The sequence below is a fragment of the Onychomys torridus genome, chromosome 14 (genome assembly GCF_903995425.1).
Source record: "Onychomys torridus chromosome 14, mOncTor1.1, whole genome shotgun sequence".
Classification (NCBI taxonomy): Eukaryota; Metazoa; Chordata; class Mammalia; order Rodentia; family Cricetidae; genus Onychomys; species Onychomys torridus.
In genome coordinates, this window is record NC_050456.1 from 72,792,721 (window position 1) to 72,817,611 (window position 24,891).

Consider the following 24,891-nt stretch of genomic DNA (forward strand, 5'->3'; position numbering starts at 1 on the left):
AAGAATATGACACATGCTACCCTCAGAGCTCCCAGGAAAAGCTCTCTCACCATTAGTCTGTGGTCCGACAGGGACAGAAGTCTGCTGCATGTCAATCTCCTCCATGGCATCACTCATCAGGTCCCGTAAAATCTGCTGGTCAGCTTCAGGAAGCACTGGACCACGCGAAGATGATCGACCACTGGAATCTACCTACAACCAAAAGGCCAAGGTAAAAATAGCTAAAGCTTGATGGGCAGTGGTGGCTCACACCTTTAATACCAGCACTCGGGAGGCAGAGGCAGGCGGATCTCTGTGAGTTCAAGACCAGTCTGGTCCACAGAGCGAAATCCAAAACAGGCTCCAAAGCGACACAGAGACTATATCTCAAAAAACAAAAACAAACAAACAAAAAAAAAAATAGCTAAAGCTTGGTGCAATGGGATGCGCTGCACTCCCAGCTACTTAAAAGGGGAAGCAAGGGGACCACTGGGCTCCAAGTACATAAGGCCAGCCTGGGAAACAAAGTAAGACATTTCTCAAAGCAAACCCCATCTGAAAATACTCCTTTTTTCAGAGAAGAAAGAACAGGACACCGAGGACACTGCAAGGGAGCAGAGAGTGGGGCCAATGGGAACTGCCTGCTGAGAACACCCTGGGACCCACTCTACCTCAGGAACAACAGGTCCATGCTCATTGTCTAGACGTTCCTGCAGTTCTGTTGTAGTGTAATCACTATCACCTCAACAGCTACCAACAAGTACAAACAAACAGGAACTTAGCTCAGATGCAGACACAGAACAAGAACCCTGCCAAGGTGATGGGAGGGCTGAAAACCCTGCTGTGCAGCCAGGGGTTACTGAGAAAGCCTGAGCTGCTCAGACCATATTGCTGTGCCTGTAGGTCAGGACCTCCTCTCTTAGACTCCGGAGGGCAGTGGGGATATAAACAGGAGAGAAAACCTGAATGGTAGTTCATTCACAGGGCCCAACTCCTTTATCATTTTGGTTAGTAAACTGCAGATCCATTAAACCTAAGCTGTGCTCCGCAAAATGTGAGCACTGCTCTGAAATGGAAAGACACAAATTGAAAGCATCTCTGATAAACTGGACAATGTCTTTCAGAGTAAATAGAATAGAGAATAAACAGTGGAGAGGGTATCTTTGGTCATGTCAGTACCAGTGGAGCATGAGAGAAGAAGAGCAGGATGACCAAGGGGGCACATGATGCCAGCCAGATCCTTGCTGATAGAACTGACCTCTCTGAGTAAGTTCTGAGGTGCCCTACCGTAAGGAGACTATGGATGCTGCTCACAGAAAATAAAATCACCAAACAAATGGAACAAGTTCAAATTTGACACATGACATCAGAAAGGGACACCTGCAGCACAGGAGAGCAGCGACCTTGAAACTGAGATGGGGACACTGTTGTGCTCCTCTTGCTGACTAGGGAAGCCACCAAGCGATCTAGCACAAAGGAAACCTTTGCCTCCGCTCACTGGGCTGTGAGGGGGGAGAGGAAGCTCCGTGGAGGGTTGACCAAGCAGTAGAGAATGGGTAGAAGCACTAGTGTACAAGTAGGTCTTTAGGTGACAGTAGCATTTGCCACTGGTTGCTTACAGCATTGGACACAGCTTGTTTTCTTCCCTGAGAACAGGTGCAAAGAAAAGAAATCTCTGGCATTATGTCAGCTGAGATTAATGTTCTGAAACAAAGAGCAAACAGTAGACTAGCTTTTCACAGAGGCCCCGGAACCACCGGTCCAGACCCGTCACTCTAGTCAGTAACATCAGCGGGATGGGGAATTGCCTGGCCTGTACCTTTGGCTTTCTCTGTGGGACTCCGGGCTTCACTTCTGCTTTGTTAGGTGCATGTAAGTCTCCATAACTTGCAACATACTGAATGAGATTCATCAGTGCAGCGCATGAGTCTGAACATGTTCTGATGTGGACAACATCACTGGAACAGTGCAACTCAAAGCGGGGCTCAGTCTGCAGGGCACAGGGGAAGGACAACACTCTTTTTTAGACAAGCGTCACCAACTCCTCTACAGTCACAGGAACGAAATAGGTACTAATGGGCTGGAGAGATGGCTCAGTGGTTATGAGTACTTATTGCTCCTGCAGAGGACCAGGTTTCAATTCCCAGCACCCACAGTGGTTCACAACTGTCTCTAACTCCAGTCCCAGGGGTCTGATACCCTCTTCAGGCATTTGCAGGTACCAGGCATGCATGTACATACATACATGCAGGCAAAACATTCATACACCTAAAACAAATCTAAAATAGAAGATATACTTATTTGTTTTGTCACATGAAAAGTACTTAAGTCAATTCTAGTTTTCAAATATTTGGGCCAAAATTGGATCAAAACAAAAATATGTTCCAATACATTCTATTTTTTATCTCTTAAGAACAAGGTTTAAGTAAAAATTTCCACTTATTGTCACTGACCTGTTCTCCATCAGAAGCTGACTTCACTGCAGTTATGGTCAGCTCTAAAAGTCCCATGTCCATCACACGAACGTAATCTAGAATTTAATACAATACTTACTGTAGGTTTTCAAAACTGCATATCCCACAAGTGCTAACAAAGCTCACTGCAGATGTCACTAGGGGCTGTAGTGTGAGGACACTGACGGGTCATCCTACTATTTCACTGTGACTTCATCTGACACCTCACTGAATTTTAGCCACAATGAATGACTAAATAGTAAATAGATATTTAGAATATGCAAAAAACATACCTAACACCATAAGAACATTTCACCCTCAAACTGAAAAGCCAGTATCCACTAAACTCTGAAGGTGTATGAATCATTACTCTAATTATTGTTTATCAAATAAAAATTCAGGAGTCAGATATTGAGGTAAGAGCCTGAAAGATCAGAGAAGCAAAGAAGCCACCAGTCCTCCCTACCTGCTCCATTCCTGCCTCCAGAGAGCCAGATCCCTCTCCGCCCCCCTACCACTTCCTGTCCTATCTGTCCTCAGTCTTTCCAAAACCTCAGTGGTTAATTTTGGTTGGCTAGGGGCTAACTCCACCCTCTGACTCCAAGCAAGCTATATTTGTCAGAACACGATCAAAATATCATACAACAGATGTAGTACACAATTACTAGACATCTGAATATCCGTTAAAAGTTCCCTAACAAGAACCCAGCTTTCCAACACTATTCCACATTTAAAACTGCTATATTTGTGCACACACACACACACACACACACACACACACAGAGAGCAGTAATCAAGTAATCAGAGTTTGTTTTGAACTCACCTCTATTCAGGTTTATAGTGACAGTGTTACACTTGTCAGACAGGTGTAAAGCAGCCTCATCCATGATGATTCTGAGGAAAGGAGATGAAACAGCATCTGAAAAACCAAGCTCTGAGCATGTGCACAGCACCATCAGCACACCTTCCCACCACGTGGGTGTACCTAACCCACAATCATGAGTGGAACCAAAACACATGAAGCTGCCAACACATCGGTCTGTAGGCTGTGGGGGCAGTCTGTGTTTCAACTGACGCTCAAATCTAAATAAAAGGTTCCCATTTCAAAGATAACACATATCTAGGACTGGGAAACTGACCACAGGTCCCAACAAGCCAAGGGAGGCGCTCAGGGATGAATTCCTTCCAAAACGGAAACACAACAAGAAGAGGAGCCGGCCACGGCCCTTGAGGAAGGAACACTGTCGGCTCAGCTGCTGCGGATTTAGCAAGCAGCAGCAGTTGGGTAAGGAAGCACCCATTACTGCAGCAGATGCCTTTGAACAGCAGCAGCCAGCACAGGATGAGTTCACAGGTACCTGAGAGTGGAGGAAGATTTATCCAAGGCAACACTGCTAGAAATGCTGAACGTCTCAACTGTAAGAAGGGATCGGACTGGCAAGTGAAGGGGCCTGGAGGCAAACAGAAGAGACAGATTAGCGGCCTGATACAACAGGACTCTTCAAAACACACCTCCAACCTCAACTACTCAGTTGTGGGACTTTCGGAGGCTTTGTTTTGTTTTGTTGGTTTTGATCACAGGATCTCACTATGTGACCCAGACTGGCTTCAAATTTGCAGCCTTCTTACCTAAGCCTGGTAAGTGTTGGAACTGCAGGTGTGCAACGCCACAGTAGCAGAACTGTGCACTTTTCAAAAATTAGTGGGTTTTAATTTTATCATACTTATTTATATATTTGTGAGTTTGTACAGTGCCTGTGTGGAAGCCAGAGGACAGCTTGGGAGAACTGGTTCTTCTCTTCCATGGTATGGGTCCCAGGGAATGAACTCAGGTTACCAGGGTGGTGGCTCTAAAGTCAGTGTGTTTCAATAAAACTCCGCTTTGTTCCATTCATGAACTCACCTGTAATCAAGTGCACAGCTCCAAAGATGAACATGAAAAGTTGTAAATGAAGTTGGAGGGTTATATCCCAAAACAGGTTCATCAGCAATATTCAAGAAGTTTAAAATCTGTAATCACAAAACATAAATACTTTAGAAGAAAGGACATCTTGCTGTAAAACATTTAACAAGCATATAACAAAGCGACTTAGGCTGTTACAAGAAAATACAGCTGTTCTGAAGGAATTCATTTCAAAAGTGTGTGCACTCACATCAGGAAGGCCATGGAAGGGGAGAGATGCACTGAGCTGCCTATAGTAATCATCTCATTGTGTGTATGTTTATCATAACCTGGTGCTGTGTCCCTTAAAGAACACAATTAAAGTACTTGCTAAACTGCAATTTGAAATAAAGAGTCATATCCAATAACTGAATACCACAGACACCGTAGAAAACCCCATCTTACATTTATGGGCCATACCACCCTAAACACACCCAGTCTCCTCTGATCTTGGAAGGTAAGCAGGGTTGGACTGCTTAGGGCTTAGTACATGGATGGGAGAAAGTCCTATCTTATGAAATTCATTTTTTAAAAAGTATATATAATACAATTAACATATTGCTCAGAACAATTCTTGAAAAAAACTAATTTTGTTAATGACGACTTTTCAAAAATCTGGTTTCTATGAGGTATGCTATGCATGCCTGTAATCCTAGCTACCTGGGAGGTTGAGGCAAAAGGATCAAAAGTCCTCAGTTAGCCAACCCTTCTCAAAATACAAAAAGGAAAGTGGGGAGGAGGGAGAAGGAGAAGAAGGAAGGGAAAGAAAGAAAAGGGAAAGAGAAAGGGAGAAAGGCAGGAGGAAAGCAGTGGTCGTGTGCTCAGTGGCAGAGTCTTGCTTAGTATGCTGAGGCTCTCAGCTGGCGGAGCATCTCTGGTTTCCTAAGTCACCCACTGTGGGAAGGTAGAGGAATCTAGCTGTTTTTATAGAACTCACTAAGTTCTTTTCTTTAATTTATATGTTGCTTAGTCTAAAAACTAGATTGTCTGCCCCACACCTATTCTTTCATACTCCCAAGCAAATGAAGGGGATATGCTAAATCACTACACACACACACACACACACACACACACACACACACACACACACACACCTCTGTACTCCTAACAGGCAAGCAGGCAGACACTCAGGTAGTCATCATGTTTTCTAAATATTTTCATGAGAAGAATATTTTTAAAACACGCAATGGGTCTGCTCCTAGACAGGAAAAAAAAATGTAAGTAGGTAGGTGGGTCAGTGGGCCAGTGGGTGGATGGATGGATGGACAGACAAAAAAAACCCAAGAAAATCGGGAGGATTCAACGAGACATTAATTGCTGAAATCGAATGGCCTGAGGCAAAGCCACACTAACAATGGTCTGGGGACATGGTGGCCCTTTAAGAGTGGCCGGTTTTCAGCACGGTTTTCAGTACACTTCTGGCTGCTCCTCCTGGCCGGGCATTCCTTTTCTTGAATGACACAAACAACAGCACTCAGTGAGAAGTTACAGGAACTGCCTTCCGGGTGAGGAGTCTGTGTCCTAAGGAAGACACAGCTACACACAGTGCGTGCACATCAGTTCGCCAAGGTGAACATTCACAACTGTGAACGCTGTTAGGACACAACAGAAGCCAGAGCTTACCTGCTCGTGCCAGCTGAGTCCGGTGGGCAGCATCCTGTGCTGCAGAGTGGCTCCTTTCAGCCCCACAGCCACAAGGAACTCCTGTACCACAGGACACAAGAGCCTCATTAATCCATAGAATCCCAACTGGGGTCCCCGTTGCCACTTATAACAGTCATCTTAGCTAGCCATCGATCAACAGGAGTATTTAACAGCTGAAGGCACACACCTTCGTATTGGACTCTGATTTATCAGACAGTATCTTCACAGCCACCGAGAGCATATTCAAATTGTCTCCCCCAACACCGTCAGAGGCGGCTCGGCTGAGGCCGTCTTCTTCAGAGGAATAAATTGTAGGTTCCAACCAATGTGGACGGGTTGAATTGGGCAACCGTGTCTCTGTAGGAAGAATGGCTCCATCTACTATGCCTAGACACACATTGAGACAAAACACCAACAAAATAATCACTTGAAAATAGTCTGTAACTGTTCTGACGTTCACAACTCTAAACAACTCTCTGTACAGGTTGAGTACGGCTTCATCCAAAATGCTCGGTATCAGAATATTTGGGATTTTGTGGAGAATGTTCACATCTAGTAAACGAGATATTAGGAAGGGAACACGGTTCTGAACATGATTCATTTTTGTATTGTGTACTCCTCAGACAGCAGGTTCAAGGTCATTCATGCAATGTTTTCATGCCCCATCTCAAGAGGTCAGGTACACTACCACCATTGAGACATCTCAGATGTAGAGCATTTCTAAACGGATTTCTATACTCCTTTGAGCCTTGCTGGGGGGGGCGGGGGCACAGAGGTCCTTGAGCTCACAGAAAAAAAAGCACTAGGGAATCCAGGACAGGGTTGTCTCTTCAAAGGGACAGATGCGGGTTGGGGATTTAGCTCAGTGGTAGAGCGCTTGCCCAGCAAGTGAAAGGCCCTGGGTTCAGTCCTCAGCTCCGAATAAACAAAACAAAACAAAACAAAAACAAAGGGACAGATGCATACTTGTTTTCTGCCCAGAAGCCTAGAAATAAATGTTGTTAATCGTTTGGTGACCCCTGTGCTAACTGTATGACCAGAGACAACCAGATCCTCCCAGGCCTTCATGACAACACATGTGTTTATCTATAGAAGAAGGGACATGTAACTTGAACACTTTTAGCGAAATTATTCCTTAATCTTCATTGTGCACACGGGATTGTGTTACACCAGGAAACTTCCCAAACTGTGCTATGCTTAAATATGTTTAAAATAAGCTGCCGGTGTCAGACTCTAGAAGCTTGAACCAAGACCTGCTGCCTGAACCAAGACCTGCTGCTGAGTCATGTTGAGCCAGATTTCCTTCTGAGCCCTCACAGATGTTCCTCTACTGGCCACGGTGTCTGCAGAGACAAACCCTCACAGAGCCAGCAGGGCTCTGGTGGCTCAGTGGCCAAGAGGCAGCATGGTAGCAGCCTACTTCTCTTTGTCAATGTAGGTGTGTAACTGAGAGCAAAAACTTACAAGAAAGTCAAAAACTAAAACTAAGATTCTAAAACACCCGGAAAATAAGATTTTCCCATCTTTGTGCCTACTCACAGGGTAATTCAGGCAGTTACTCAAAAGTTGGTAAATTTTAGTTAGGTGTGGTGGTACAATACATACCTATAGTCCTAGAATTTGGGAAGCTGAGTTGAATCTCAAGTTCAGGACCAGGGTTGGTTACATAGTGAGACCTTGTCTCCAAACAAACAAAAAGTTTTAATCTGTATGATTTTGGCAATGGAACCAGAACTCCCAACAGAAAACAATTTCTCACATCAAAGTTGTACTCTCAATAGGCTGTCTATCAAATAGGAAGCCAATGGCAAACAGCAGAGAGGATAAGGCACAGCTGTCCTACCTTTGTGGTACAGGCTGAGGCTGCTGGAATGCAGGCAGATGTAGTGCTTGTCATCAAAACCTTCGTATTTTGTCACACAGAATAATGAGCTACTGTGGAACTCTAACCAGAATTCACCATGCTTATTTCCCATCGGCTCTCCATTCTCTTGCTAACAACAAGGGGGGGAGGGGGGCAAAAAGAAAACAACCACAAGTTACCATTTTATTTCTCCCCAGTTCCAGTACTGGAGATGGAACTTAAACCTCTGCACATAGTAGGTGGGCTCCTAGTCACTGAGCTGCAGGCCCCAGCTACCATTATTAAATGCAGAAAGGAAGACCGTTTCTTGGCATGCTCACTCTGAATCTAACTTAGGAACATCTCCTACAGCATAAAAAGCAGTCTAATTCTTGAACTGTCAATACCGTGGGACTAAACACTGAATAATGTGTGTAGTACACAAGTCCTCTGTACCAAGTGGTATGCTTCACCCTCTTTTAAAATAAGAAAAACAAGTTAGTTACCCTCCTCACTGGAAGAATTAAGCACATGCTTTCCAAAGGGAGGCCACACAGCCTTAGATCAACAACTGAAGCTAACTCCCAAAGTAGTGTATACTCTGGCATCTCAGAACACTGCAACCCACCCCCGGCCCCCCACCCCCCTGCACTGACACTGTGTCACCCCACTTCACTGGATCAGACTGTGTAACGGTGTAACCATACCTTTACATCTGTGAACACTGCCATTAATCCATGATTGACATTCAGAAGGACTGATAGGAAACTCTGAGAGCTCTTGTTCTGAGAGTCCAACTTTTTTTTCCTACGGGAACGATAGTTGGGATCAACAGCAGAAAAATACTGCAAAGTCTCTTCTTCAGATCCACTGTCTTCATCTACGCAGGGAAAAGACCTACTATTACAGATTCTGACAGCTAAGCAGGACAGCAGCTTAAAAATGACCACAACAGTACTTTGACTTTTCCAGAGGACAGAATGACAGGGAGATGGGTCTCTCAAGGGAACTCCAAACATGTGCACCATCATTCTGAAGATAACACATTCGAGCAGCAAAGCTCTTATCAGAACAGATACAGAACCGGGAAAGTAATCATAGAAATTTCTAAAGAAATTATAGACCACAAACAGAAAACAAAGTCTGAGGCACATTTTAGCTCTGCCATCGGAAGGGCTACTATTCTATTAATTTAAGAACAAGGCGCTTTATACTAGAACAACAGAAAGTACATTACCATAGTGAACTGCAGACTTAAAGGGGCTGAAGCTGTCTTTGCTGAAGGTGTTGATCAACTGACTGGCTACCGAAAGCCCAACACCATAGGAAATATTCTCAAGTGTCTCCACTGGGGAAGGAGCTGTTGGCTCCCAGAGAAGCAGGTCATTAAAGATCCTAGAAATACAAGTGCAAGGTGAACAGGAAGGAAACATTGAAGGTGAAGACAGATTCAGAACCCCCTGACATGATCACATGGTTTTAAATGGTAAACTGAAAAATGATCCTGTGAAGGAGTTCTTCCCCTCCCTCACACCCCCACACCCCCACACCCCCACACCCCACACCCCCACAACCCCACACCCCGGAGCTGAGGACCGAACCCGGGGCCTTGCGCTTGCTAGGCAAGCGCTCTACCACTGAGCTAAATCCCCAACCCCTATGTGAAGGAGTTTTTAAAACAGGAATTTTGTGCTTTCAATGGGAAAGCACCTGACATGGTTACAAAGCAGGACAGAGAAAGGAATGTAGATCAGACCCCTAACTAGACACTCATCTAATGTCTGTTACCCACGTTAATATATATACCCAACGTCCTAATCATATCTCTAAGTGTACTTTAAAGGAGGAAGCTAATTAATGACAAAAACCCACAGCCAGGTGTAGTGAAGTATGCGTTTAATCCTAAGAGGAAGAAGCAGTTCCTACACAGCAAGTTCTAGACCAGTCAGAGCTGTATAATGAGACCCTGACAAAAACCAAAAACAAACAAAACATCCACCCCACCGCCCCAAATGGCAGGAAGACTGTTAAGGTGCCATAGAGACCCTCCCACTTTACGCATGAAGAAACAAACCACATAAAAAAATAAGTGTTCTCTCCAAGGCCACACAGCCAAGTAGGAGAAAAGCTGGTATGACATTCAAGATAAGGCCCAGCTCTCAATCCAATCTTTTGTCTAGACTAGTATCTAAGATAGCTTTTGCCCAACAGATAGCTCAACTTCCCTGGTAAGAAGAAACAGGATGAATGCATGACCTCAGAAAGTGAGAGAGAGACATGTACCCCCTAAAGAACACACTAGAAAAGCCACAGCTAGGCCCGGGCTGTATGCTGCCTCTTCAGTAAATACTTGCTCCTACAAAGAGGTACTTCTGCCCAGCTTCAGGAAAACTGCAATTTCACACAGCATTCTCTGGGTCTGAGCCTCAGCACCTGCTTCACCTCAGGTTTCCATCACAGCACCTGTAACGCTTGACTCCTCCATGCCACCTCCCTGAGAGGGACTTGTGCCTAATTATCTCAGTCTGTGCACAGATGAGCGGCTGTCACAGAGCACAGGGCTGAGAGGAAAGGATGAGGTGATGACTCGTGGAAGGACTGCAAAGCCTGGTGTGAATACCAGTCGAGGTGCCAAGAGAAGAGGCAGCCCTCCCTCCCCCGAGAAAGCCAGCACGCAACCAGCTGCAGAGCTCCAGGCTCTGGAGGACGGAGGCAGACTGAGCATCTTGACTCACAGGGGAAGGAGTGTTGTGAAAGATACCAGGGCCACAGCACTGAAGGATGACACCCCTTAAACACACTGACAGCTACGTCCCTAACATTACGGTCTATTATGGGACAAAGAAGCCAAGGTCCATGAATCCAGACTCTGGCCTGAGCCAATCACTGTGAAGAGTGAAGGCAAAGGAAGCTTCTCCTTAGGAAGGGCTCTCTTTTGCCACACTTCCTGAAGCAGCTGAAACAAAACCAGAGCTTACAGCATAAGCTCTGTGAGTTTCTCATCTCATGTTCCTACGCTCTCTTTGTTTGTATTTGCGTCTACAGTCTTTGGTTGGTTGTTTTTATTTTGAAACAGACTCTGATTAGGAAGCCCTGGCTCTGAAATCATGATCCTCTTGCCTTAGCCTTCCTAGAGCTGGGATTATCAGAGTATGCCACCACACTCAGTTTAACAGAAGTTTGCTGCTCATTGAAAAAAATAAGTAAATAGGGTCTGGTGAGATGGCTCAGCAGGTAAACACACTTGCCACCAAGCCTGACCTGAGTTCAATCCCTGGGACCCATGTGGTAGAAGGAGAGCCAACCCCTAAAGTTGTCTTCCTGCCTCCACAAGCTGTACACACAGACACACAGACACAGACACAGCCACAGACAGACACAGACACAGACACACACACACACAGTGCGCTCGAGTGCACTTGAATAACAAATGTTTAAAAAAGAAACAAAACAAAAACAAAAACCTTACTTAAAAAAGTGCTAACATTCTCTTCCTATGTCCCAATGACCTGGTGTGTGAAATCTTGTCCCATCCACTGAACTAATGTGTACCTCAGCACCCTAAGACTTACAACCACAGTCAACGGGGAGACCCAAAAACCCTAAGCCTTAGCACCAAGGACTACCAGACAGCAAGCAAACCCACTGCAGAAGCAAGAGTGGACAGTCTCTGACGACAAGGGGGATGATAACTTGTTTGCAGTGGATGCTGGAGATAATGACATACTTCCTTTTTGCTGAGTCCCTCATGGGCAGGAACTGTAACAACAGTAGAACATGGCCCAGAGCTCACCACAGGCCAGCACTGTTCTAGAATCTTGCCATTACATCATTTAATCCTCTGATCGGCCCTTCTGGGTGAGCACTGGTAATTTTGGCAGATGAACAAATTGGAGCTGATAGAGGCTATTGAAGTCATTAAAGTCTATGACCCAGAATTCCATTTCACTGTATTTGCTGGGTAGGTGTGTTAGAGTATTGAAACACAATAAATTAAAATTTTTGCTTACAAAGTGTATAAGAAAAACTGAAGAAACCTAACTAGTTACTTGCCTTCTGAATTCTGGGAAGAGACACTTTCTGAACAGTGACTCTGAAAACCTAACTCTACACCAGTACCTGCTGGCCTGGTACTCAGATCTCCTAATGTTCTTCATATGCCACTGCAGGTATTGAGAAATAGCACTTCTCAGCACAGTGCAGCCCAATGACATAGCCATTGGCAGCTGCAGGCTGGAAGAGGGAGAAGATACGTCAAAAAAAAAACCACACTTATTAATCAATCTTGGAGTTACAAATTAGTACAAACAATATATGAATTGTCATTTCTGTTTGGGACTTTGTGTTTTGTTTTGTTTTGTTTTTTGACAGGGTTTCTCTGTATAGCCCTGGCTGTCCTAGAACTTACTCTGTAGACCAAGTTGGCTTCGAACTCAGAGATCTGACTGCCTCTGCCTCCCCAGTGCTGGGATTAAAGGCTTGTGCCACAACATCTGGCTATTTGGGAGTTCTTGATGGTAGTTACTGTTGTTTCTACATCAGGCACCAGGCACAGGTTGGACACGCAGCAGCAGCAGCAGCAGCAGCAGCAGCAGCAGCAGCAGCAGCACACAACATGACAAGAGCGATTCAAACTCACCTGTTATACAGCTTCTCATAAAAGCTTTTATTGGGCAGTGTCATGTGAATATTTGGTAGTAGAAGTTCCAGCACATAGTGAGAATTGCTGATGGCCTTATCCTGAAATTCTGTCATCTCTACAGGGTCTCCAGGCATCACCATCTAAAACAGAACGGTTTAGTATGAGAAAAAACATAGAAGACACAATCTATGTTTAAAATAGTAGCAGCATTTTAAAAACTACCATAACATGTACCATGTGAGCAAATACATAAACATAACCTTTAACTAAGGAGAATATACATCAAGAAAAATAGACATCAACCTTGGTGTTACAAACTAGTACAAAGAATACATGGATTCTTTTTGTTGTTGTTATTGCTATTTGTTACTGTTGTTTCTTCTTGGTGGTGTTATTGTTTGTTCAACAAGGTCTTGAAATGTCTCCCAATCTAGCTTCAAACTTGCAATCCTCCTGCCTCTACCACCCAAGTGCTAGGATTACATACAGTATTCTTTCAAAAATAAAGAACTAGTCAAGTGTAGTGGCACAAGCCTGTAATCTCACAACTCAGAGGCAGAGGCAAGAGGATCAAAGTTCAAAACTAACCTGAGACACAAAGAGAAAAGGAGGGAAAGGAGGGGGAGGGGAGGAGGAGAAGAAGGGGGAAGCATGGAGCATCTCTCTATGGCTGGGATAATCACCCTGCAGTCCTCACACTTCCCTTTTACCTGCTCATTCTCAAACATTACTCTACGAGAGGAAAAGGGAGATGGGGCTGGTCGCCTCAGGTCACAGACGTCTTTCAGGGAGTGAGCCCCTCCTTCCTCCTCTTCCTGATAGTGGCCATCATTCTCTTCCTCCTCTTCAGCTGCTATTCTCTCCAAAATGGAATGCATGGCTGGTGGGTTTATTTTCAGTACCATTCTGATCAACAAGATGATTTGAAAAATCAAGGCATAAGTATAAACAGCAACATGTCTACTTTATGCAAATTTACAGAATGAACACTGATTAAATGTTAATACGATCAGACTGACTTATAAAGCCCATGCCTGCTGTAACCCACTTATGAAAAAGCAGTATATACATAACTCAGCATACAACTCAAGTAAATGAAAGAACATTGGCAGTATATTCTTAGCTAATTGAAAGTCTAACGTCTTGAAAATTCCATTAGAGCCCTGCACTTGCTTACCGTGGCCAGTCAAAGTCATCCGATGAGACTGTGTCTCCATCGACTCCACCAGACACATGGAAAAATTTGACAGATGGCTCTCCCTTCTCCTCCTGGAATGACCCTACACAACCAAGATGGAGTTAATGCAGCGTGCTCCTTATCAAATGCTGAAGACCAGATCATTCAGAACTCTTCAGACAGACCCTCATGCTCTACACCACTCATTCATTTGTTCCTGCTTTTAATGTGGCCTGTGCTAGGTAGAATGTGCAGAAAAAGATGCCAGTTTTTATTCAAACTAAAATTCTTGACTAGTATTTCATGTGTAAGACACATAATTATAACACAGCAAATGTCAGTCACTACCTACTGAGTGCTGGTAATGATTTCCTTGTGCGTATTTGAGGGCATCAGGTAACTGTTTTATCACTCATCATCTTATTCCTTTGAGGCAGGAGCTGGAACTTTTTTTGCTAAGCTGGCAGCCAGCAAGTCCCAGGGACCACTTTCTACCCCCAAGCACTGTGGTTTCAGGCATATGAGGGTGACTACACTCAGCTTGTTACATGAGTGTTGGGATCTGAACTTGGGTCTTCATGGTTTTATAAGTTCTCTTAACCACTGAGCCATCTCTCCAGCCTCACTTCTTCACAGAAGAAAAGTTTATGGCTTGGAGCTATATCTCAGAGGTAGAGTAATTGCCCAGTATATAGGGCCCTGAATTCAGTCCTCAGCATGGCAGAAAAAAGACAAAGAAAAGCTTATCAGCTACCTGACCACTGTAAACATAACTACACAAATACACTCCAGTGTGTACTCTGTACACACAAAGTAACTCCACCACACTGGCTTCTCACCGCCCTTCATTGTTTCCCTCTAAATCAGAGAGCATCGTGTCAACAGAGATAAGGGATGGCAGAGGGTACCTAAAGATCATCTCATGAGATAGTAACTGGCAAGTACCTATTTAAGTATCTCCAAAAACTTGCCAAACTCAGAGTTCAGAACAACAAGGGACAGTTTCCAAGCCTGGGCTGTGAGTCCCCTCACTGGCGTCAGCGGACAGAGTTTTCACACACCCTGCTCACTGACCCACAGACACAGAACATACCAGGTCTTAGCCAGGTTTTACCCAGGTGTCGCAGGAGTGAGTTAAGGTGGTGACTGAGAACTCAGGCTCTGGTGTCAGAATGGCCTGACTACCCATGAGCTGGGAGACACATCTTCTTCAGCCCACAGGTCAGGAAATCTAGCAGATGGTGGGAACGAAAACTAAAGGAAATGACAGGATGGATGTGACCTACTAATACAGGACCCAGCAGAAAGCAGCACACAGGCTACCCAGCCTCTACCACACAGTAAACAGAAAGCAATGCTAAAAAAGGCTAACACTACACTCCTACAGAAAATAAGAACTTCATCAAAGCAAATCATTGTGATGCATCTTTTTTTTTGAGACAGGGTTTCTCTGTGTAGCCCTGGCTAGCCTGGAACTCACAGATCCGCCTGCCTCTGCCTCCCAAAGACTGAGACTAAAGGTGTGTGCCACCACTATGCTACGTCTTCACACAATTCTGAGGGAAAGCTGTTGCTCTGTTCTCTAAGTGGTCCCAATTCTGCCATCTTGGGTGCTGTCAAGAGCAGTGTTCCACACATAGTCTGTTCTCCACAGGCGCATTCAGTCTTACCAGTTAGCTCTCTAAAAGTCAGTTCCAGTTTAGTTTGTTCTGGGGTGGATCCTCCCACAAACTCCGTCTTAGACTCCAGATCTGTGAATGCTAAATGGAGGGTCTCCTTCTGAAGAGACTTCTTAAACCAGGGTCCTCTTTCCTGGTCTGACCGAAGATCAGGAATGGGGAAGCGAACAGAAAGATGCAGTGCTGGGGTGGCGACTTGCACAGACACCCGGCGATTTGCAGGACTGTGTGCATCATCTAGAAACACTTCAGTGAAAGCCTTGTGCTGAAACATAAATCACACCAGTGCTTAGCAGTTCATGTATTCTATCACTACTCCCCCACACGCCACAATGCACCCAGATATAATTCAAACAACCACTACCGTATAATGAAGCTTCAAATGTAACTGTTGGGGCAATAGCTGAATCTTCATATAAAATAAGTAAAAATAAAGACAGGCAGTATATTTCCCTACCTATCTTACCATAATCTAAAGAAAAAGAAAAGGTATGAACCAGCCTAACAAATCCAATAAGGTTAAAAACCACTACCATAGTCAACACTCAGTTTGAAGAATTTGCCCTAGAGATCCAGTGTGAACTCAGATGACTGCTGCCATATATACAGGCCAGTGTTACTCATCTTTGTTTCCAGGCCTATGTTCAGAGCCTAGCACACAAAGGTTCCAAGTGTTCACTAAAGGACTCCCACGTGCCCCCAGGCAGTCAAAAGCATGCCATTCAAATAGAAATCAACTTCTAATTTTCATAAAAGGTCTGAAACTAACAAAGGCTTCAACATTCATCTTCTGAGTCGGTGTCCAGCCTCTCAGAAAGCTCCCTTCTCATGGTAGCAAAGCATCTAAGGCTATGGGGCTTTTCCCTGGCATCTTCCTACACGTGTCAGCATGCTTTGTTCCCATTCGCTCTTCTTCAAGTCCCTCCCCCTTCTACCAGGTTCCCTTTCTTCTCTAAAGTTAGGCACCAGGATTTTCACAGAGCTATTCCATCTCTTCCGTCTGGCTTCCTAACACAAGCTCCACTCTCACACTAAAGAAACCTAGGGATGGGGCTGGAGAGATGGCTCAGTGGTTAAGAGTACTAACAACTGGGTGGTGGGTGGCGCACGCCTTTAATCCCAGCACTTGGGAGGCAGAGGGCAAGCAGATCTCAGTGAGTTTGAGGCCAGCCTGGTCTACAGAGTGAGTTCCAGGACAGCCAGGACTGTTACACAGAGAAACCCTGTCTCCAAAAACAAAAATCAAACATAAAACAAACAACAACAACGAGTACTGACTGCTCTTCCAGAGGAGCCAGGTTCAAGTCCCAGCACCCACATGGCAGCTAACAACTGTCTGTAATTCTGTTCTAGGGGATCTGACACCTTCACACAGACAGACTTACATGCAGGCAAAACACTAATGCACACAAAATAAAAATAAATTAAGAAAGGAAAGAAGGAAGAAGGAAAGAAGGAAACCAACCAACCAACCAACCAGGGATGATATGGTCATCCCAACACAGCCAAGGTTAACAGCAAATAGAGACTGGCCTATACACTTCACTAACAACAGGCAGCCATGGAAGATAAAGAATGCTGCTTTAGACTAAACACCAGGATCGAAGGGCAAAACAATTGGGAAATAAAGTCTTTCTGCCCTTCCCCTTGTCATTTTAGACAGTCTCATGCTTCCTAAGTGTGTCTCAGATGACAGCCCTCCTGTTCCAACCCCGAGCAGCGTGATCACAGGCACTCCCTGCTCTACTGAGTCCTTTGCTCTACAGCTGTCTCTCAGGCTGGGCCTGGTCCTACAGGCCCCACACTCCACCTCCCAATATACCATTACAAGTCCACACATCAGAGCCGAGCAAGAGCAATGCAAAGCGATGCCCAGCACCACTCTCCATTCTCAAAAGCTCTCCTGTGCTATTTGGGCTTCAATTTGTATCATTCAAGTTTGTGAATGTATGAAAACAAAACTTCATGAAGCTGTTACAGTATTCTCTGAAATCCAGAAAAAGAAGTCTAGTGCAATGGTGCTCTAATCAAATGCTGTGGCTGTTGTGTCTAGTCATTCTTCTGCACATCAGTCTAGTTTTAACAGTAGTCTAAGGGAAGCCAGACAGAATGGCACATGCCTGCAAGTTTCCCACGGGGAATGCTGAGGCAGGATGAACACAAGTTCCTGGCCAACCTGAACTAATAATGAGATGCTATCTCAAAAGGTTAAAAAAAAAAGTTTGCATGGAAAGACATTCTACTTCTCCCTTAACCCTTCCTGAGGATCCTTCTTCATGCAGCTGATACCACACAGCACACCCTGTTAGAAATGAAGCAAGAAATGTCTCCCAGGAGAATTACCAAACCTTACCTGGTTATTATCAAGGCAAAGAAGGTGCACCGCTGAGCTAGGTGGTGCACACTGTAACCCCAGCTCTAGGGAGGTAGAGGCAAAAGGATCAAGAGTTCAAAATCATCTCTGGCTACTTCTCAAGTTTTAGGTTGAAATGCATGAAAAATAAGAATTTTTAAGCCAGGTATGGTGGCACATGTCTTTAATTCTAGCACTCAGAGAGCAAAGGCAGGCAAATCTTTAGAGTTCAAGAATAGCCTGGTTTACAAAGTGAGATCAAGGACAGTCAGGGCTATGTAGAGACCCTGCCTCAAAAAATAAAAATAATTTAAAAAATATAAGTAGAAAATAATTTAAAATGTCTATCTTTTTACCATTATAAATAATATTGTTCTAATATAGCCTACTTAATCTATTAGAACTTTTCTCAGAAACCCCAATAAGCACATGCTTATGTGCAACTTTCTACATACTTACCAAACTAATATGTTTATTATACGACGCATACATGTGCGAGGCCATCATCTCTACTGTAGTGAGTTTTTGTGGTTGAAGCAAGGAATTTAATCTATCCACAATACTGATATCCAGCTCACAACACACTGGGTTTAATTTAATTTGTAATTCTGCCTTCTGAGGAACTGAACTCAGTCTTGCTTGATTACCCTTAAAAAAAAAAACACACACACACACACACAGACACAAATTATTAACAAAACTATAAAACTAAGTTAAAACTCAACAACTGTGACAAAAACCCAACAATCTGCAGTGGTGGTCACTCAGGTCTCTTACCTGGGGTCCTCTAGTCTCAGAGTGCTTGCAGTGAAGCTGCAGACACACAGGGAGGTGGCCATCAGTGCCGTCTTTGGAATGGAACGTTAGAAGCTTAAAGACAAGGGTGGAGACGGATCATGTAAATCTCCAGAGGCAGTGCTGCAGTGGAAGAGCCTCTGACGTCAGAAAAGCTGCCCAACTTCATTTCTGCCGCGCTCCAGCCTCGTCAGTCCTACTCAAGCCGCTAACCACCTCATATGAGGCAAGGGTTCAAACAGGCCAATAGCTAAGAAAAACTTGGAAAACTAAATAAAAGAGCAGGCTCACAGCCTGCCTGCCTCCTCGGGTAACTCTCACTTCATTCAAAATATTTACTAGCTTCATAGAAGAACCTTTAAGATCTGTATCAACAATCACAAAGATAAAAAATAACACACACACTTTGTGATGCTGGCATGTTTTAAGAAAATTATTGTTGTTCATTCAATTTTTTAAAAAGCCAATTAAATGTAAAAATCATCTCAAAGGGGTGTTAAAGAGCATTTACCTCTGTGTAGTGGGGAGGGGCAGAATGAAAATCCGTTGGAAACAGACACTCCAGAAACTCCATTTGCCCAATGGACATGTCAGTGCTAAAATGCCGGGAAGCCGACCTTTGCCTCTGCTCATAGGACACTCTGATGCCGGTACCTACAAACCTACCATTAAAAAAAGGAGCATTTCAGAGTCTCCACATGCTTCTCCATTAAACATACATAAGCCTAAAGAATAACATGCAAATGTTAGTATAATAACCACATGCTTACTCTAACAAGTTCAAGCTGTTAGTGGTCATTAATATCCCTAAGGATGTGAGCTTCACATTTCCTATTCCTTAACATCTTTACCATGGGAAACTTCCCAGGATGCCTTTATTGCCCAACAGTGTCCCTCCTTCTTCCACACTCCAAACTTAGACTGCAGTGGATAAAATATCTCAGATCCAGCCAGGCATTGTGGCATATGCCTTTAAGGCCAGCACTTAGGAGGCAGAGGCAGATGGATCTCTGTAAGTCTGAGGCCAGTCTAGATGATAGTAAGTTCCGGGACAGCCAGGGTTACACAGCAAAACCCTGTCTTAAAACAAAAAAACTTTAAAATTCAGATCTGTAAAATGTATGAAATGGGTTCTTAAAACTATCTAAAAACAGGGGTTGGGAGGAGGGAGGACAGGGGAATCTGTGGTTGATATGTAAAGTGAATAGAAAATCTCTTAATAAAAAAAACAAAACTATCTAAAAACATCATCATTCTAGCAGGGCATGGTGGTGAACACCTGAAATCCTAGTACTCTGGAAGAGTTGAACAACAAATATGCAGGACTCTGAACTTCAGCTGGCGGGCTTCACAGGTTTTCTGTCATAGTCCTACTGGCAGATATCTGGAACTTTGACACAACTGAGGGAAATGTTCGTACAATGTAAGCTGAAGTACCATTGCCCTAACCCCCAGAGCATCTTTTCATGGGGATCAAAAACTACTTCACATGTTAACTTTGACACTCCAGAAAACTTAGCTTACAATAACCGTAGGCTAGGGTCAGGGTTTATTTAGCTCAGTTGGTAGAGCACTAGCCTTGCATGCATGAAGCCCTGGGTCCAACCCCCAGCACTGCCTAAAACCAAGTATGGTGGCTCACACCTATCATCTCAGGAGGCAGAGGCGAGAGGACAGGAAAGACAGGGTTATCTAAGGCTGCCTGAAAGTCTGAGGCCAGACTAGACTATATCATGAGATTCTGTCTCCATAAACAGGCATTCTCTAAAATACAAATTTTATTTGTTTATACATTATACAAAATATCACTCATTTTACAGATCATGTTTATATTAAAGTATGCAGTATTTGCCAGGCGGTGGTGGCACACGCCTTTAATCCCAGCACTCGGGAGGCAGAGGCAGCGGATCTCTGTGAGTTCGAGGTCAGCCTGGTCTACAAAGCGAGTTCCAGGAAAGGCGCAAAGCTACACAGAGAAACCCTGTCTCGAAAAACCAAAAAAAAAAAAAGTATGCAGTATTTGCATTCTAACCCTATATTCTCTGATTCAGTCAGCTCATCTATTAGGCCTCATTGCATGAAGGCTCCCAGCTGTAAGAATCAGCAGAAAACGAGGCATTCAAACTCTCAGCCCAGGCTTGCTATTAACTCCCCTCCTCACGGTCTAGCATCGCGCCTGCCCTCAGCACCACCATCATCTCTGCCACTTCCCCTGCCAAAAAGAACCATTTCCATCATTTCAATAGTGATAGCAGGGATGATGGCAAAACGTGGTAAGACAAACTTGGCGAGAACAGGGAGGGAGCTACAAACTATCTAGCTCTATATCTGCATCATTCTCATACTCCACAATGTGAAGGAGAGACCCTACAGATGTATCTCCACAAAACTGCAGTAAATTTCACTGGTCAGCCACTGAACCAAAACAGGGAGGTAGACAGATGCCACAGTGTGTACTGGGCTCTTTCTGATGTATCATTAATAGTGAGGAGAGTTCACCTGAGGTGATCGTGTGAACAAGCATCTGCAAAGACTGCTCGAAAAGACTTAAAGTCTTCTGTCGACAGTCTGGTTGGGTCCATCTTCTCTATACAAGAGAAGAAGGCAACGGCCATGGGTGTCAATGGACTGACGTTCGGAGAGGTTTCCGCTGGAGACAAAGGATCGATGTGCAGCACAGAGACTGAGAAGATGCCCACAGCCAGTCTACAGATGAACTCAGGCCTGGATTCATCCACTGAAACAGACCTAGAGGGGAGAGCTGAAATACATGGAGTTCTCTGAGTCAGAATTCAAAACACCTTAAACAGACAGCTACCCTGTTCATCTGGTATGCAGGACTCGGAAGTACGAGAGTCCATCTCAGTACACAGAAATGTGTGGACACATCTTTTGCACTATAAAACTGTGTTAGAAAAAAAATCAAAGCCGGGCAGTGGTGGTGCACATCTTTAATCCCAGCACTCAGGAGGCAGAGCCAGGCAGATCTCTATGAGTTTAAGGTCAGCCTGGTCTACAGAGTGAGATCCAGGAAAGGCACAAAGCTACACAAGAGAAACCCTGTCTCAAAAAAAAAAAAAAAAAAAATCAAGATTAACCAAAAGCTACACACTGAATTCTCCTTTAAGCTTACTGATTTTCTAGTTAAATTTTGAAGAGTAAGGGTCAAGAGTGCAGAACAGTGGTAAAGAAATTACCTAGCATGGTCAAGATACTAAGCTCAATCCCCAGTCCTGGGGAAGGAAATGCAGAATCAAAACTGAGACTTTTTTTTTTTAATAAGCAATATAAAAACAATGAAAAAAAGACTCAAGAAGCTAGGGTATAATAATGGAGCACTGGCTGGGTACCATCAATGCCCAATGGTACACACGAATACACACATAAACACACGCAGGCCTATACACATACACACATAAACATGCCTACACATACACACACAAAACACATATACACAAAGACACACACGCATGTGTACACATACACTTATACACAAACACATATGTATGCACATACACACACCACACAAATACACAATACACAAACAGGCACACATAAATACACACACACACACACCCCACACATAAACACAAAGGCATACATACACACCATTCACAGAGAGATAAATCAGATAGTTGAATGAAAGTTTTAAATTGCAATGATAGGAAATGTATGGTGTTTTTCCATAGAATCTATGTATTAAATATACAAAGGCTATAATGAGAAGCAGGCATACTGGTGCACACCTAGCAACCTAGCACTCAGGAGGTGGAGGTAAAAAAGTCAAGTGAGATCATAGCCATCATCCTGAACTATAGAAGACCCTATCTCAAAAACAAAATTAAACAACAACCAAAAGAATATGATAAGTATAACTAACTATTCTAAAGTATTTCCAATGAACTGTTCAATTATTCTTCTTTCTAAACTTTGTGACTGCCCAAGACTAAAAGAGAAATTATGAAAGATACACACAGAAAATGTGGCAGTAGAGAGTGCAGGCTTGCCATGGACAAGGCCCGGGGGATAACCCCGGAGCACAGAATGATTGTAGAAGAATGACAGACAGAGGTATACACAGATGATACAGGGAGGGAGGTAGAAAATGGATCAGGAGAAGGAAAAAGCAAAACACACTATCTTAGAATACACACTTTGCCTTTTATTTTCAAAGCCTCTGGTGGAAACTAACCAGCTTTTTGTAAAGGCGCCGGGTGGACCAAGTCAGATGGGAATGCTGGCCCTCTCACAGGCTGCTCTTTGTGGTCCGCAAACTCTCCCCAAGTTGGCTGCAGCTACAAGAGATTGGTTTTTAAATACATGAATAAAGTGTAGGATCTTAGAAGTGCCTTCTGAAAAACAGAAGAAATGGAGTAATACTTTACCACAGTAGCACTTAGCGGCGATCCTGCAGGCGTGTTTGTGTATGTACTAGTCAGAGATAACTCCAGGTCCATGTGTGGAGGGTCCCCAAGGGGTGGAAGAGACGACAGACTGTGAGACATGTCCATGTCGGCCATGGAGAAGAAAACTTCTTCTTCTGGAGAGATTAGAGTTTGTCACAATACATCCCACCCATGTGCTCCTTAAAGAAGTTTAGACACATTAACAGAATCTTCCTCCCAACTACCTGAAACACAGCTGTGAGTAGTGTGTCTGAGCATGGCCATTAGCAGCACAGTAAACACACAATTGCACAGCAAAGGTCGAGCCTCCCCAAGTTTTCTGTGGGTTTACATGACATGCAGCAATACAGCAAATTGTTAGTTGTCATAGGGCAAGTTAGAACTGAAAATTCAGATTTTCAAATGGCATCGGCTCACACAGGGCCCTGCACTTCATCTCCAGCACCAAATTGCAAATAATAAAATTCTGTAACTACATTGCAGTCTTTGGCTTCTTATAGATACAGCTATTTCCCAGATGGGAAGAGGGACCAGAGACATGTAGAATTCTATGACAATTCAATGCCTTCTCTCTACTGATTGTCTGACCTCACATAAACCAAGCTTGTTATGTCTCCAAGTTCTTAAGTAGGCTTTAATTTTTATTTGGTTCACACTTCTCTAGATTTTTACACTAGTGCTTATACGGTTCAAAATCCCTGTAATGTACAGTGAGCTGGGTAACAATTATTTACACCAACAGATGGAGAGACTAGCAATGCTTCCTCCTTAGGGCTATCTGCTGCACACAATCACATGAATACACAATGAAATAATGACAGTTATTCCCAATCTATTTATGTGTCAGTCTACAATTTCAAAACCTGACTTCCCTTAGGGAAAAAGACCATTGCTTAGACCAACTATACACCTGAAAATGATAGTGCTGGTGGGCCAACAGAAGAATAAACACCCTGTGCTTCTTTTCTCCATTGCCAAACACTTTGTTTTCCCACAGAAGGCAAAATCAAGTCTAATTCCTCCTATGGGATAGCACAGGTCTAGTGTTGACTGAGTGAGCTGCTTACCGCGGCTAGAAGGCGTGCGAGCCGTTTCTGCCTCATAGAAGCGTGTCTCTGAAGAGACGCCCATAGTCAGGGAATCTCTCCTCAGATAGTGTCGGTTCAATTCCATCTGAATTCGATGTTCGTCTTCCTGCTGCAGGGGTCGATTCTTCCTGTCTTTATTAGCTAACCCTATTTTGCTAGAATTTTCTACAAATATATAAGAAGAAAGAACAATTCAATTTGTAGTTAGTTAAGCATTTCTTTCTAAAACTCCACTTAAGCAATGGCAAGCTGATCATACTAGCAGAAAGCTGGTTACATCAATTTGAGGCCTAAGCAGCAGCTTGAAGCCAACAATGTAAACTCTCACCTCTAGATGTGAGTTCCTAATGTATGTGACTTATTGTGTACAAAAATGTTGGTTTTTGTATCTAAACTCACCTCTAGAAGATGTAAACACCTAAAAACAATGTGTGCAATTCACTATGTACAAAAAATATGGGTTTGGGGCTAGAGAGATGGCTCAGAGGTTAAGAGCACTGGCTGCTCTTCCAGAGGTCCTGAGTTCAATTCCTAGCAACCACATGGTGGCTCACAACCATCTGTAATGAGATCTGGTGCCCTCTTCTGGGCTGCAGTCATACATACTGTATACATAATAAATAAATAAATAAAAAATGGGTTTTGTTTGTTTGTTTGGGGGGGTTTTTTGTGGGGTTTTTTGTTTGTTTGTTTTTCCAGACAGGGTTTCGCTATGCAGACCTGGCTGTCCTGGAACTCGCTTTGTAGACCAGGCCGGCCTCAAACTCACAGAGATCCGCCTGCCTCTGTCTCCCAAGTGCTGGGATTAAAGTCATGCACCACCACTGTGTGGCTATTGTTTTGGTTTTTGAGACAATGTTTTTTCTGTGTAGCCCTGGCTGTCCTAGAAC

At 43.9% G+C, this 24,891-nt stretch overlaps 1 protein-coding gene across 1 annotated transcript in view; it reads right to left on the reverse strand.

The window, feature by feature from the left end:
* The window catches only part of Atg2b (autophagy related 2B), a 65,155-nt gene that overhangs the window by 20,958 nt on the left and 19,306 nt on the right, over positions 1–24,891 (reverse strand). The window contains exons 8-29 of the mRNA XM_036205623.1: positions 23,981–24,166; positions 22,893–23,047; positions 22,700–22,802; positions 21,007–21,268; positions 19,019–19,169; positions 18,490–18,582; positions 18,172–18,360; positions 15,351–15,624; positions 13,681–13,783; positions 13,214–13,409; positions 12,501–12,643; positions 9,099–9,256; positions 8,569–8,741; positions 7,862–8,012; positions 6,206–6,405; positions 5,998–6,078; positions 4,336–4,442; positions 3,791–3,883; positions 3,256–3,326; positions 2,433–2,509; positions 1,799–1,969; positions 51–192 (exon numbers count right to left, since the gene is read on the reverse strand). Coding sequence (XP_036061516.1) covers positions 51–192; positions 1,799–1,969; positions 2,433–2,509; positions 3,256–3,326; positions 3,791–3,883; positions 4,336–4,442; positions 5,998–6,078; positions 6,206–6,405; positions 7,862–8,012; positions 8,569–8,741; positions 9,099–9,256; positions 12,501–12,643; positions 13,214–13,409; positions 13,681–13,783; positions 15,351–15,624; positions 18,172–18,360; positions 18,490–18,582; positions 19,019–19,169; positions 21,007–21,268; positions 22,700–22,802; positions 22,893–23,047; positions 23,981–24,166 — 3,279 coding nt within the window. The remainder of the gene's footprint in view (positions 1–50; positions 193–1,798; positions 1,970–2,432; positions 2,510–3,255; positions 3,327–3,790; positions 3,884–4,335; positions 4,443–5,997; positions 6,079–6,205; positions 6,406–7,861; positions 8,013–8,568; positions 8,742–9,098; positions 9,257–12,500; positions 12,644–13,213; positions 13,410–13,680; positions 13,784–15,350; positions 15,625–18,171; positions 18,361–18,489; positions 18,583–19,018; positions 19,170–21,006; positions 21,269–22,699; positions 22,803–22,892; positions 23,048–23,980; positions 24,167–24,891) is intronic.